This window comes from Pelophylax lessonae, assembly GCF_965119305.1.
Source record: "Pelophylax lessonae genome assembly, chromosome: 4".
NCBI classification, from domain to species: domain Eukaryota; kingdom Metazoa; phylum Chordata; class Amphibia; order Anura; family Ranidae; genus Pelophylax; species Pelophylax lessonae.
Window position 1 is genome coordinate 76055094 of NC_138771.1, and position 16285 is coordinate 76071378.

The window sequence follows — 16285 nt, forward strand, 5'->3', positions numbered from 1 at the left end:
GCAGTCAGAAGGCGGCAGCGTACATCTTACTACACCCAGCTATGTATTGAATTTCAGTCATTTTACCAATAAAGGGAGCGTATATAAATAAATGTAGTATTTTGACATCCCGGATACTGTTTTGATTCCTAAATTTTGAAAGAATTTAGCCACCTGCCAGCAGTAGGAAGGTGGTGGAGGCCTTGGTATGCCCCGCACTGGTAAGCGGTAAACCTTTAGGCATTTAAAATGTAACATGAAAACAGCTTGATAGATCTCAATATATTACACTGCTCTAAAAAATTAATGGAACACTTTTTTTCTATAATAATAATTTGAGTAGAACATCAAGTCAATTAAACTCCTGGGATATTGATTTGATCAGTTAAGAAGCAGAGGGGGGTTGTTAATCAGTTTTACCTGATTTGGTATTAATGAAATTAACAGGCGCACTAGATGGGCAACAATGGGACAACCTCCAAAAGAGGAATGGTTTTACAGGTGGAGGCGACTGACATGTTTTTTCCCTACTGGTCGCATGAGGCAATACCTGGACCCTATGGAGGTTGCACAGGCAGTCCAACTCCTCCAGGATGGAACATCAATACGTGCCATTGCCAGAAAGTTTGCTGCGTCTCCCAGCACAGTCTCAAGAGCATAGAGGAGATTCCAGGAGACAGGCAGTTACTCTAGGAGAGCTGGACAGGGCCGTAGACTGTCCTTAACCCATCAGCAGGACCGATATCTGCTCCTTTGTGCAAGGAGGAACAGGATGAGCACTGCCAGAGCCCTACAAAATGACCTCCAGCAGGCATCTCATGTGGATGTCTCTGACCAAACAATCAGAAACAGACTTTATGAGGTGGGCCTGAGGGCTCAACGTCCTCTAGTTGGCCCTGTGCTCACTGCCCAGCACTGTGGAGCTTGATTGGCATTTCCCATTGAACACCAGAATTGGCAGGTCTGCCACTGGTCTCTGCACATGTGACAGACGTGAAAGGGTCTGGAGAAGCCATGGAGAACGTTCTGCTGTCTGTAACATCCTTCAGCATGACCGGTTTGGTGGTGGGTCAGTGATGGTCTAGGAAGGCATATCCATGGAGGGACGCACAGACCTCTACAGGCTAGACAATGGCTCCCTGACTGCTATTGGGTATCGGGATGAAATCCTTGGACCCATTGTCAGACCCTACGCTGGTGTAGTGCACCCTGAGTTCCTCCTGGTGCACAACAATGCCCAGCCTCATGTGGCGAGAGTATGCAGCCAGTTCCTGGAGGATGAAGAAATTGATACCATTGAATGGCCCCCACACTCCGGTCCATCTGACGTTGACAGTTTACACCTCAGTCTGTTCAGGAGCTCAGTGATGCCCTGATCCAGATCTGGGAGGAAATACCCCAGGACACCATCCGTTGTCTCATTAGGAGCATGCCCCGACATTGTCAGGCATGCATACAAGCACGTGGGGGCCATACAAACTACTTAGTACCATTTTGAGTTGCTGCAATGAAATTTCAGCAAACTGGACTAACCTGCTGCATCATTTTTTCACTTTGATTTCCGGAGTGTCTTTGAATTCAGCCCTCTGTAGGTTGATAATTTTCATTTCCATGAAACAATGTGACATCCTTTTGTACCTAACACATTACCCAGTCCATATTAGTATAGATATCCAGCATGAGATATTTCCATTTTTGAGATCTGATGTGTTTTACTTTAATTGTGTTCCTTTAATTTTTTTGAGCAGTGTATATTGATTTCATGTACGCTCGCTTTATTCGTTAAATGACTGTGAAGACATAGTTGGGTGTAGTAAGATGTCTACTGGTGTCTTATGACTGCAGGTGTTCTGTCAGATTAGCAAACCTGCGCATGCGCAGTAATGCCCCATACACACGTGCAGATTATCTGCAGACTTTTGTCTGCAGACTTACCAAAACCATATAATATGAGGTCAAACCTAAACACTTTCAATTTGTATGCAATCCGGCAGGCCCTTGCACTACATAAAAAAGGTAAGTCTGCAGACAAAAGTCTGCAGATAATCTGCACGTGTGTATGGGGCATTAGTATTCAGGTGACGGAACATCACTTCCGTTACCTAATCTGACGGGTCGCAAGTTCTGACGGAACACTGCCATGATTTGCAGCTTCTTCTCTGCTGTTTACTTTCAGTATCTCAGGACTATATATCCCATGGTACCTTGCTGCCTGCAAGCAGTGATTCTGGTACAGACTCCGCCTCCTGAAACTCCTCCTCTCAGCACCTCTGCAGTGCAGAAGGCAGGCTCTGTGAAATCTTTGACACAGTAGTGCCTATGTACAGGTTATTGTGAATACCTGTCACAGAATTGAAGGAAGTAAATGTATGTGGGGATCTTCACAAAGTAAGTTTACAAACTTCCTGATCCTCCAAAATAATAGAAGGCTAGAAATAACTGGAATACAATGTGGAAATGAATATATGATTTTACATTTTGACCATATATACGCTTTAACTGTGCCCAGGAGATGTCTACATAGTAGTATGGCAGGACTCCCTCTGAAATATAATGTAAAACTCTCAGAAAATAAAGCTTTTACTGTGTTTATAAGGATGTATTCAGATGGCAGAATATGGGCACATATTTCATCAGTGTTGTGTTCATCACAAGAGCCATGTCTGAGGCAGGAATTGTAGGCTACATTGACTGATCAGAATATCACAGACAATGCAGATAGTTTATTTTTTAGAAATGTTAGGCCCCCTTTCACACTTGTGCGACCTTATGTCATGCGATTTTGCCGCAAGTTTGACTGGACTTTAGAGATTGACCGATTATCGGCAAAGCCGATATATCGAGGGCCGATATGCACTTTCCCTGAAATATCGGAATCGGTCCCTGAGGTTACCAATATTGCCGATATTTCGGGAAAGTGCATGTACCGGAGTGATGCCTGCAGCTAGAGGCATCACCCCGGTACCGGCGTCCATAGCCGACGGTCGGCTGTCTTGTAATGACAACTGATGCGGCTGAGAAGGAAAGCGGCTGAGAGCATTACAAGGAGCCCCCCCCCCTTCCGTGGCTCGCCCGGGTCTCCTGTCCCACCGGGAGACCCGGATAACCAGCCTGCATGGCCGCCGAAGAGCCGATCAAAGCCGCATTCGGCTGTGATCGGGTCTCCATGCAAAAACCTGGAAGTGATGTCATGAGTGACATCACTTCCGGGTACTCAGCGCCAGATTAAAAAAAATGACAGCATTCAAAACAGCCAAACTTGGCATTTTGAATGCTTTTAAGTGCAGAGGAGGGGTTTCGGGGTTAGACCCCCAGATCCCTCCACAAGTACCTGTAAAGTAAAAAAAAGAAAATGTTTCTAAATGTACAAAAATATCGGCCGATTACCGATATGCATTGGCCAAAATATTGGTATCAGTATCGGCAACGAAAAACCATTATCGCTCAATCACTACTGGACTTGAAGCAATGTCTGTGCAATCTTGAGGTCTATGAACCTTAAGTAGCATAAAAGTCGGACCAAAGTAGTGCAGGGACTACTTTTGAAGTCACTGCGACTTGAAGGTCCCTTTCACACTTGTGCGACTTGTCCTGCGACTTTTTCCCCTGATTAACAATGATGTTATCCAATTGTGTCTCCGTTGTTCATCCATCCAGAGTGGAGACACTCTAAGACAGGAAGTGTGTTTCTAGTTGGATTACCAGGGGACAATAAGGGGGAAAAAAAAACGACAAAACACCTAATGCAACTTCTGAATATGAGTTGCGTTATGTTACATTATTTGGGAGGGTGTTGGATATACTTTAGGCAGCTGTTACTGTCAATGCATGTCAAAAGATCAGAGTTCTATCTAACCTCTGAATCTATAAGCAAATCACTATTTTTTTCTGACCCTGAATCAGCATACCACATCAAGGAGGCGTGGGAGGCAGAATAGGGTGGAACCAAATGTAACCTTTAGGTGTTCACACTGCGAGTAGCAGGAACTCATGTTCCCACGCACAACTTTGGGTGATTCTCACATGATTTCATCAGTGTTGCGCATAATCAGTGTTCATTTTGACATCAAATTTTGATTTAGTTTTAGTCCTAGTCTTTTGATTAGAGTGCCATTTTAGTTTTAGTATTTTAGTCATCTGAATTGTTTTAGATTTAGTCGACTAAAATCTCTAGTAAATTTTAGTCAACTAAAATGGAAAGTGTTTAGTTTAAATTTGTAATGCATTATTTGTGTTTCTGTAGAATTTGTAAACTCATTATATATTCCTGGAGTAAAAAATCTAATAAAGTTATTAATTACAGTATGGTATTAACCACTTCTGGACCGGACGATTTCCCCCTTAATGACCAGGCAATATTTTGCGATTCGGCACTGCGTTAATTTAATGGACAATTGCGCGGTCGTGCAACACTGTACCCAAAAAAAATTGATGTCCTTTTTTTCCCACAAATAGAGCTTTCTTTCGGTGGTGTTTGATCACCTCTGCGATTTTTATTTTTTGCGCTATAAACAAAAAAAGAGCGGCAATTCTGAAAAAAAAAACAATATTTTTCACATTCTGCTATATAACATTCTCAAAAAAAAAAAAAATTAAAAATCAAAAATTTTTAACATTTTAGTCCAATTTGTTTTCTGCTACATATTTTTTGTAAAAAAAAAATATCGCAATACGTGTATTTTGATTGGTTTACGCAAAAGTTATCGCGTCTACTAACTACGGGAAAGATTTATGTCATTTTTATTGTTTTTTTATTTTTCTTTTTTTTTTACTAGTAATGGCGATCTGCGACATTGCGGCAGACAGATCGGACCCCTAACTGACATTTTTGACACTTTTGGGGGGACCAGTGACATTTCTACAGTAATCAGTGCTAAAAATATGCACTGTCACTGTAATAATGACACTGGCAGGGAAGGGGTTAACATTGTGGGTGATCAAGGGGTTAAATGTGAGCCTAGGGGAGTGATTCGAACTGTGGGGGGGCGTGGCTTCTGAAATGACCATAGAGACATGTGATCCTATATAGAAGGGTCACAGGGTCTCTGTGATCATTCCAGGGAAAAGAACGGTCAGCTGTGTTTACAACAGATGACCGTTCTTCTCTCTCAGTCGGGATCGATCCCGGGTGTCAGGGGGCAATCAGAGCCGCCTAACCCGTGCAACGGCTTCCCCGCTGCCAAATGGAGGCGGGAGCGCCCTGCTGGAGACGCGTGCTCGCCCCCTAGCTCCCTGCTCGCAACCGACGTAGCCCTACGTCGGTTTGCGCAGGAGAGCCACATTGCCGCAGTAAATAGGCGGCGTGTGGTCGGGAACGGTTAAAGGAGAAGTACAGCCACAGCTCATTTGGCTGTACTTTTCCTGTGGATCACAGATGCTGAAGCCTGCTGTTGGCTGATGTCGCAGAGCCGGTCCAGGCTGGGGAAAGATCGCAACCATATGGTCGGGATCCACCCAGAACCCTGGACCGGCACCTGGTTCAGACTCTCTGAGAGCTGCTGAGAGCCTGAGCAAGCCGTTCCTGCCCCCCCCCCCACTCAGCATTCCAGTGAGTTCGGAGCGGGGGGGGGGCGATGCAGAGCAGAGAGCGGTGACTGACATTCACCAGCTCCCTGCTCGCGGAGCACTGAGAACTGAGTGTTCAAAGGTCTTTGATTGCTCGGTTCTCAGTGTTTGAGCCGGCAAGGAACAGATGCAGCATCGGGTCAATGCTGCATCCACCTAGGTATTATTCTTGGAAAAAAAAATCCCATACTTCTCTTTTAAGGTTTGAACATGCACTACAGAAACCGATTCAGCCGTTGTGATATATAACGTCTCATAAACAAACAAAAGTATTGCTTTTAGTTTTGGTCGTCAAGTAAATTAACACTGCACATAATAGGGCTGCCCTATGCACATTTGTCACTCAAAAGTAGCTCATGGACCCAGTTTCAGCCCTGAGCCAGGCATGAGCTTACATGCAGGTTTTGCTAAGTGAAAATCAGCGTGCCAAATCGCAGGATGAACGTCAATTGGGTGCCAAGTGTGAATGGAGCCTTAGGCCTTGTTGCCAGGGTATGAATGAAACCTTAGGGCCTGTTGCCAGGGTGTGAATGGAGCCTTGGGGCCTGTTGCAAGGATGTGAATGGAGCCTTAGGGACTATCGCCAGGGTGTGCATGAAACCTTACGGGTTATCGCCAGGGTGTGAATGGACCCTTAAGGCCTGTCCCCAGGGTGTGAATGGGGCTTTAGGGCCTGTCCCCAGGGTGTGAATGGACCCTTAAGGCAGGGCTTGACAAATCCCAGGCGCCAGGTCGCCGTTGCGACTAGAACGTGTCCTGGCGCCAGGATTTTTGTCAGTGACAGGTGCCTCTGCTACAGGGCTGCAGGGCGAGGTCTTGGCTGTGAACGTGATTAGCGGCGGCGGCGGGGATGGAGCAGGAAGAGAGCGGCGCAGCCACTGCTGACATGGTGGGAGGAGTGAGCAGCGAGCAGAGTGAAGTCCAGTGAAAGCCAGTCATCCCTACTGCTGCTAGCGCCCTCCCTTAGGGTATTGCGGGAGGCAGTGGCTTGGTTCAGGAAAGCGGCGGCCTGGCTCAGGAACATGGGGTATGATAGTCGGTGGTTTCCCGGCACCAGAGCACCCTGCTCTTCTGGTTGGACGAGAGGCTGAGCTCTTGAGAAGAGGTGCTGAGGCAGGAGCAGTTCATAGAGACGGGGGGGGGGGGGGGGGGGCGTGGCCGACCGGGAACCTGCATGGACGCGCTCTGATCCGGCTCCCGCTTCCATTAGGCTCGTAGCGACTATTACAGCTTCCCCAGCCTTCCATCTCGCCCGCTCTGCACCCGCACGGCACCCCTACGAGCAGGACAGCATGACCCGCAAGCGAAAGGACGACTCGAAGCCTAAGAAACATAGAGACGGGAGAAGTGCGAGGAGGTAATCCCCTGCCTGCCAACATGTCCAGCCCGGGCACACCAAATTATTTATCTTTTATCAGTTGGATGCAGAATTTATAAATCTCCGTTTTAGATTTTTTTTCCCTTTTTAATTTTTTTTTTTTTTTTTTTCTTGCTTTATCATATTTTCCAATAGCTTACTGAGCCTAGTAGTCCTCCAAACTTTTTGTTGCATAGTTCATTTGTTAATTTTTCTTTTGCGGCAACGAAGTGGATACATTCATTTTAATTTTAGCCCCATAATGAAAAAAAAGGGGGGGGGAGCCAATCCCATGTACAAACCTACAAAAATATACAGCATATATCACCTGTATCCTGTGCAATGTATCAAATATTACTTGGAAAATACACATCACAATATTGCTTAATTCATGTGCAAATAAAAAAACAAAATATCATTCTCGAATAAAGTGCTAATAAAAAAAACAAAGTGCATATATAAAAAACTGTCAAATTATAAAGTACAACTTTATCATGCCCCGCAAACCCCCCCCCCCCTCCTTTTTTTTCTTTTTTCATTCTAAGATTTTTTAATGCATCAAAAACAGCATAGCAGCTTTTCCCTTATCCTGTTTTTTACTTTTGAATTTATGTATATTTTCACGGGGCTGTTGACACCCAGTATATTCCAGTAGTGCACGTTTTCCTGTCTTTTAACACAATGTTAGCTCCATGTACAACAGCGTGGCATACAGCCCTGTACATAAATTGTCCGATACGGATTCTTGGCAGGTCCAAAATGTGCCACCACCCACCCATTGCCACCGCCCGCACCTATGTGCAGCCTTCTCCACAAGGACAATATATGACCACAGATGTTGAATCTGACAGTTCCCGTCAGTAGGATCGTCACAGAGTCCTAACAAAAAAAACTGGCTCCTAACTTTTTTAGCTGGCTCCTAGATTCAAAGAAAATTTGTCAAGCCCTGCCTTAAGGCCTGTCCCCAGGGTGTGAATGGAGCCTTAGGGCCTTTCCCCAGGGTGTGAATGGAGCCTTAGGGCCTTTCCCCAGGGTGTGAATGGAGCCTTAGGGCCTTTCCCCAGGGTGTGAATGGAGCCTTAGGGCCTTTCCCCAGGGTGTGAATGGAGCCTTAGGGCCCTTTTCACACTAGTACCTTTGTAGCAGCTACGTAAGTCTCCCTCTGAGGATTTGTATATTCTGTAGCTGTCTACAATGTTATCTCTTCAGCTTAAAATCATCCACAGCTTCATTGGATAACATGGGTAAGCTCAGGTTTATGAGGCACTGTTGTGGAATTGTGCGGCATGGTTTTTAGAATCCTAATCGGGCCTTTGCACACCTTTGCAGTGGAGTGTGTCACAGTCCCAAGAGCATTGAGAAATTAATTTTGAATACCCCCCCCCATTCCGTAAAGGCAACATTACTACAGCACTACGGTTATGAGTAAGCGGCTGTGTGCGCCGTGAAACGCGTTAACCTGGATTACCTGTTCCGTGCACTGTCTGTTCATATTTTGATTTAAAGAATAAAGTACAGTACTTCAATTGTTTTCATCTACCTGGGTGCGGTTCCAACAATTTCTTTTGCATTTATTCGGATGGCGGGTCTTACCAGCACCAGGTTGGACTGACACACCTGAGCGGCTTCATCTTTCCTATTACCAACATTACTACAGCACACGGTAAAGCACTGCCATCATTGTGGTGCACTGCTTTGCCACAAGTGGTGCATATCCTTTTATTTGGACATTTTAGTGCATTGCCTGCCTATTCATTTGAAAAGGCTGCCTTAATGCAATGCACAAAATAATGTGAAAAACACTCATTAACACATTAACACATCGCATGAGTGAGGACATCAGGATCTGAATGGGTACAATAGTCACTGTTTTTGACATTTTTACAGTTCTAGTGCCATTGACTTGATCTCATCATGCATTTTGTGTGCAGTCTCACATGCAGTTAACTACTTTAAAAATTAAATGGGTAATTTCTGCTTTATAAACCTTTTTGGGGAGACTTTTGCACTCTGCAAGTAAATTGATTTATAGTATCTTGCTATTATTGCAGCCATGCAGAAACAAATGGAGCAAGATGGGAAGAGATTTGGACAAGCCACGTGGGCCTCAGCACTACCCAGACTGGAGAGGATTAAATCTATGTTAGCAAAAGAAACCCTTCAGCATATGAGATCGAAGGAGATGTGCCTGAATCAGAAGAGGGCCGATATTACACAGAAAGTAAGATTCCTAGAAGAATGCAGAACATGTTTACTTTATGTGGTCCTTTAAAGGGGTTCTCTTATTTGACAGACATTGTCCAGCTCAGGCAGGCAAATGCACCTCCAGAGTAAGGCTGGCCGTAGATGGATCTAAATTTGGCTAGTTCAGCACGACCTGGCCAAATTTTGATACATCTTTGGGCAGGCTGGTTGTACTGATGTCAGTCTGTCGATTGACTTCAGTACAACCAGCCTTTTGGTTTTTTCTCTTGTGATCATTGCAGGCGGCTGTAGCTGCCAACAGTGATCAATGTATTCTTAGGGCTGGGAAACCTCCCACTGGGAGGATACAATAGCACAGCATATTCAGCAATAGCATACCTCCATCAACACTGTGCTTAAGGGCGATTAAGCAATTTTCTTTCCTTTAACCCATGGTTAAAGGGAAGAAAATTGTATAATGTATGGCTTGCTTAACTGTGTCCACATACTTGGGTCTCTCCCTTTTATAAAAGGGGTGATTGTACCCACATTGCAGTGTTACCTTGCCTTTCTTTCAGTCCCTGTGTAAATGTAGTCCTAGTCACTGCCCACACGCTGTGCCTATCTATAGTATATTCTCTGTTTTCATGTTGATCACAGATCATGTGCAGTCATTTCCTGTATTGTCTGCAAATATTTATGCAGGCAAATTACATGTAATACTCTTATTCAGCATTGCCATGCCCACTGTGGTCAGTGTTCTCACATTTTTACTGTCTCTCATACTGTATATCCACGTGTAGATGCATTCTATTTGTACATGCTCAAATACAGACAAAAAACATATACACTTACATATACACACATTCTAAAATCCTACACGCCAAGGGTTAAATGTTTTAGTCTGGGGTGCAGAGATAAAGGTGTACTACTTACAGATTCCACACAAGTGAGGTGGATGGAAGAATCCTCCCCGCTGTATTATAGTATTCTGACAGCCAGGACTTCTCTGCTTTCAGAATACACTGATCAGTGCTGCAGCCGCTGATCGAATGAAAATTTTACAACATTCCCGTTCGGCAATAGTTGATGGTTAGTTCAGCTTCTGTTAGCCGTAGATGGATTAAAATTCAGTCAGTCCCAGCTGAACCAGCCAAATTTTGATTCATCTATGGCCAGCGGTGCCGCCTTTCTAAGGTGCCCTCACCCGCGGTTGCACGCTCACTTTCACCATCTACAATGTAGGTTTAATGTTTCCTGCACTGTACATGATGCCAAGAGACCACTCACAACCGACAGCTTCAGCCAGAAGAGAACAGCACTAGAGCCCATTAGCCCGAGGGATAGGGTAAGTATTACAGGTTATCCCTGCACCCTAAAGCCTGGTACACCCTACTAGTTTTTATTGAACCGGTCTATGTCCTCCAACATTCGGCCTGTGTGTACAGGGCTTTAGACTAATCAAGCATTTAACCCTTGAAATGACGGGGGGGGGGGGGGCCACTGCAAAGGTTGATTGTCTAATTCCTGGAGTTCAACTTGAATGCTTGTGTAAACATCTGGTCAATGTCTAAAGTGGTAGTAAACTGCGGCTTTAAAAAAAAAAAAAATCCCCTACAAGGCAATGGCATAATGTGCTAGTATGCATTGCATATTAGCACATTATGAAATACTTCTCTTAGAACGAAGCCCGCCAGTGGTGCGCTGTCACCGCTGACAGGGCTTCTATCTTCCCCTGATTTTCCTTCTGGGCTCCGGCATGGAGCTCTGAAGGTCCGGCATTCTGTCACCAGCTGCATCCAGTGTGAATATCTCTTAAACACCCAAGTTTAGAAGATATTTATTGTACCTTCAGGTAAGCCTTATTATAGCAACAAAATCTATAGCTAGAAATAATATGATGACCTCTGTATAGATCTCTGCGCTTCAGGAGGTGTCAGCTTATATCACTGAGCAGAAATAGAATATAATGCAGCCACTTAAAAAACAAATATAATGAAATAATAATATTGAATCAGAGAAAGAATATTACTAGTAGCGCAAATATTGACACTCTAAATGTCAGGTAACAGGCAAAAAGGATGAACCCCAATGAAATTAACATATGTTTAAAAGCAATAAAATATATAAAAAACACTGAATGTCCCACAGTCCTTAAGCCACAAGTGCAGGAGTGTATATAAGTGTTCCAGCAGGATTCCCAAACACCGTGAAATGCTGAAGGGATCACCTCACTTTCCACCACCAAGTGCCGGGCATACGGTATAGATGGCAACTCACCAGAGCACCATGCTCAATCACTCTCGTGAACTGAGCCAGAATCGCATTAGTAAATGTATGGTCCAATGTAGGTTCCCCCTTCTATTTAGCCGTTCCTCCACCGACAATCCACCATATATAGGAGAACACAAAAAGAGCCTCCACTAGTGCAATATTGTACAGACTGTTTTATTAAAGAAACAACATAACAGATAATGCACTCACTTGGTATAGGTGAAATATAAGCCCTTCTAGAACACAGCTGTGAGGCAGACAGCCGTAGCCATGACCTGGCTCCACGCCAAGGAAGGGAACGCCGGAAGTCTCAGTCACCTCGATAGCAATTGCCGGGTACGTCATCTGGCCACGCTCCGACGCGCTTCGTCACTTCCGACTTCAACAGGGGGCGTCTGTTAGCACAAGATCAAAAAATGTGTTTACTAGCACTTTAACAATTCTACATGGATTTTCTGAAACTTTCTGCTGCATTTTCAACTTTCCAAAGCAGCTTTTATATAAAAATATGTACATTTGTAACAATGCAACTAGAAACGTGTGTTTACCCTGAAAAATGCTTGCTAATAAAGTATCTGCACAGAAGCCCATGCATGTACATGCATAAATAAAGAAACAAAATCTCATACATTCTCAAACATGAGGTCTTATTCTATAAAGAGATCTTAATTTTTGTGCAATAACCTATATTACCAGGGATGAATGAGCTCAGGTGTGCTCAGATATAGGTCCAGACCCGCCTGAGCAATCCACTTACAAGCTGTCGCTTTGGACAGCCAATCATAAGTGGCTGAGGCATTCCTGCCCTGGCGGCACACTTATACACACCCCTTGTATATGTGCAGCAGCGGGGAATTCCTCTCCCATTTATGATTGGCGGTCTGCAGGGATAGCACAGGCGGGTTCAGACTCATGTCCAAAAATGTCTGAGCTCATCCCTACCCATTCATCTTACACTGACTTCAGCAATGTAAATTCTAAATGGTTCTAAATTTAAAAATTAGCACTTGATGTCTCTTTACTAAATAAGACCATTGGAGTATATGGCACACACATACAAATGACAGCATGTTCCATTCCGATTATCTGTCTTCACTTTTATCATTGGAGTTATGCTTCCTTGGCATTGCATCACTTTTTTCTATACTAGTGATATTACTATGTCAGAATACATTTTCTATGTTGTTTTTGTATGTATTCTATTATTTGTTGAGTTTTTCTATTGATTGTACAAACTGGCTTGGACTGACAGATGGAGAACCTAAGCGAGGGCCTTGGGGCCATGGCACTGGTTGATGAGCTGGAACTGCAGTACTATGAGACGCAACTAGAGCTTTACGATGTTCAGTTTGAGATATTGAAGTATGAAGAAATGTTGCTTACAGCAGAACTCGCCTCACTGCGGAGGCAGATAAAGGGTAATCAGTACCATCTACTCATATAATGTATTCTGGATCAACCTTGCTAACAATGATGTGTTTGCTAGTAACAGATATGTTGTCGTTGAGTTTAAAACTCTTCCTTTATTCATGCAGTTCCTGGGTTCTGGTATCTTTTTATAATAATGACAGTAGGGATGATTTACTAAAGGCAAATAGACTGTGCACTTTGCAAGTGCAGTTGCACTAATTTTCCCCAGAGACTAGTAAGGCTCCATTCACATATAGGCGTTTCTGATCGTGTGCAGAATTGCCACGATTCTGAACCATTGCAAGTCAAGGGACGCCCAAGCGATTCCCATGACTTGCAATGGCACCCCAAACGCGGCGTGATTTTGCTGCGATTGTCATCCCATGATTCGCGGTAAAATCGCGCAAACAGAATCACAGGACGCCTGACGCCCAAAAGAAGTTCTTTTACTTCTGTTTGCATGATTTTACCGTGATTCGATGGGTGACAATCGTGCCAAAATTGCGCCGTGTTTGGGGTGCCATTGCAAGTCACAAGAATCGCTCGGGCGTCCCGCGGCTTGCAGCGGTTCGGAATCACGGGGAGAATTGTGGCAATTCTGCCCATGATCTGAAACGCCTATATGTGAATGGAGCCTAAATATGGTAAAGCGCCACTTTGTAAAGAATACCTAATCATGTGCAAGGAAAATAATAAATAAAATATATTTGCTTACACATGATTGGATGATGGAAATCAGCAGAGCTTTACTAAATGTATTTAAGTTCTGGAGAAAATGAGGGCAACTACACTTGCAAAGTGCACATTTCCTTTTGCCTTTAGTAAATCAACCCCAATATCTACATGCCACAATGAGATCAGACAATGAACATGCATCAGGACAAAGAGTAAGGGGGGGATAGAAAATTTCTCGCCATTTTAGTGCATATGGTGACATTGCAGCCAGGAAAGTAGTAATTCATAGAAGCAGTTTTGTCTCTTTTAATATTGATAGAAAATCAGGGACAAAAAATACACTCACTAAATGTTAAGCTGCTGGCTACAATTCTATAGCTTGAACATAGGTATTCGTTTTCTCATCAGCAAGGAATAAGTAGGTTTACCATACAATAGACGAGCAGATGACAATATCAGATGAATATTGCACTTATGTTGTGAAATAAAGGAAGCGCCCATCTGTTATCCCTGGACATCAAAAGCTTTTCATACAGTATCTTGGCTATACATGAGGCTGGTGTTGCATAAGTGTGGATTTGGCCCCCACCTTCTCAGCTGAATAGCATTTCTCTATCACCACCCCAGGTATTTTTGTTTAAAGTGGTTCTAAAGGCAGAATATTCTTTACCTTAATGCTTTCATTCTATTCATTACAGTAAAAGAAGTCTTCTGTGTGCAGTCTCTCTTACTTGGCTCCATCCTATGACACTCTTTATGCAGTCAATTCTTCTTCTTAGGCAAATAGGCAGATATGGAATCATGGAAAAAAATGAGAGATCACATCTGTGCCGCTGCTGGCTTTTTACCCTAAACTTTTGTGTCCCTTCCGGGTCCTACAAGTGTCTATCCCAATGTACATGTTCTGACCACCCCAGCACTTTTTGTTGAGGTTTATTGGGAGCAGTCGGAGACCGAGGGTGTCCAGAAAGGTTTTATTTCAACCTAATGCCCCGTACACACGTGCAGATTATCTGAAGACTTTTGTCTTCAGATTTACCTTTTCTATGTAGTGCAAGGGCCTGCCGGATTGCATACAAATTGAAAGTGTTTAGGTTTGACCTCATATTATATGGTTTTGGTAAGTCTGCAGACAAAAGTCTGCAGATAATCTGCACGTGTGTACGGGGCATAAGCTTACAGGCAGTCCTGCAGATTCAGTACTATTATTCCCTACCCCCTTATGGGTTAGCATATGAAACTGTTCTCATAGCTATAGACAATATTCTGTGGACCCCCTTCAACTTCATTGTATGCTATGATTACTAACCACATTGTAAAACATTTTTAGAATATAGAATAGCATTCATTTCTGGGGTACCTAATATCCCCCCATACTGCACTTGGATTGATTTTTGGAGTGTATCACCATATATATTATTCCTTTGGGGGCACTTATTTAATTGTTGTTCGCATCGCATGCTAGCACATTATGAAATACCTTAGACCGAAGCCCTCCAGTGGTGAGCTGTCACCGCTGACAGGGCTTCCATCCATTCCACCCGGTCTTCCTTCTGGGTTTGTGGGCTCCGACTGTATAAGTGGCCGGAGTCGCAGTGATGTCACTCCCGCACATGCAGAATGGACCTCTGGAGGTCCGGTACGGTTTGACGGACCTTCAGAATGCATGCACTGGTGACTTCACCAGCTGCATCCATTGGTGGTAATATCTCCTAAACACCCCAAGTTTAGGAGATATTCAGTGTACCTACAGGTAAGCCTTATTATAGGCACAAGTCCAAAAAAAGACTTTACTACCGCTTTAATTGGGTTGTTTGTAGCATAAGAGTTTTTGTGGCTCTTAAAGGTGCTTTTATTAGTTTAGTAATAATTGTTCATGTTTTACCTTATTGATCTCTCTCCACCTAATCCTGATTATGCTATTTTTATTTTATTTTTTTTTCATTTTGATAGTTGGTAGGTTTGTTTTTCTAAGAAAATTCTTGCAGCAATCTAGAAAAGTCTGCAGAAACAGGAGTGTAATTCAGAGGGCTTAATAAGTAAGGTGAACTTGTGTTCCCCGTGAATACCTGAGTGCCAGTTCACACTGATGTGATGCAGAACTCGCTGCAGATTCCACACCGCTTGAAAACCGCACCCTGTTCATGCGCACCTCTGGGGGTGTGTATGTTAACAACACCCCCAAATTTGGTTCACAAAACGCAGTGCGATTTTCAGAATCAGAACCCATGGGTGTGAACACCCACACGATCCGATTCTGGTGCAGCTAAAAAAAGGGTCTTGCACCATTTTGGTGCGGATTCGGTGTGATTTGAGCCATACAGAATAATGCCTCATATTGCACTGCTGAAGAATCACATGTGATTTGAACAGGAATGTGGTGCGATCCTTGTTCAAAATCACATGCAGTTCTCGCACCACATATGGCGCTTTTCCACTGCATGGAACCGAACGGTTCGGCTCGCTTTTGCGCTTTTCCACTGCATGGTACGGTGTTGGTACGGTACGGCGGCGCTTTTCCACTACATGGAACCGAACGGTTCGGCTCGCGTTTGCACTTTTCCACTGCATGGTACGGTGTTGGAACGGTACGGCACGGCTGCGCTTTTCCACTACATGGAACCGAATGGTACGGCTCGCTTAAACAGTACCACCTCAGTTGTGGTTCCAAGAGGGCCGTACCGGTACCATATCCCACAATCCTTTGCATGCAGCCTTGACTGTTTGTCACTACTAGCCACTGATTGGTCAGAGAATCAATGTTATCCCACCCACTTTACTTTAGTGGAAAAGCAAACCGTACCGAACCGTTCCAACACCGTACCATGCGGTACCATGCAG

General features: G+C 44.0%; 1 protein-coding gene across 1 annotated transcript in view; it reads left to right on the plus strand.

Moving 5' to 3' along the window:
• Nucleotides 1–16285, plus strand: part of WHAMM (WASP homolog associated with actin, golgi membranes and microtubules) — a 79311-nt gene that overhangs the window by 28942 nt on the left and 34084 nt on the right. The window contains exons 4-5 of the mRNA XM_082254026.1: nucleotides 8953–9122; nucleotides 12612–12777. Coding sequence (XP_082110152.1) covers nucleotides 8953–9122; nucleotides 12612–12777 — 336 coding nt within the window. The remainder of the gene's footprint in view (nucleotides 1–8952; nucleotides 9123–12611; nucleotides 12778–16285) is intronic.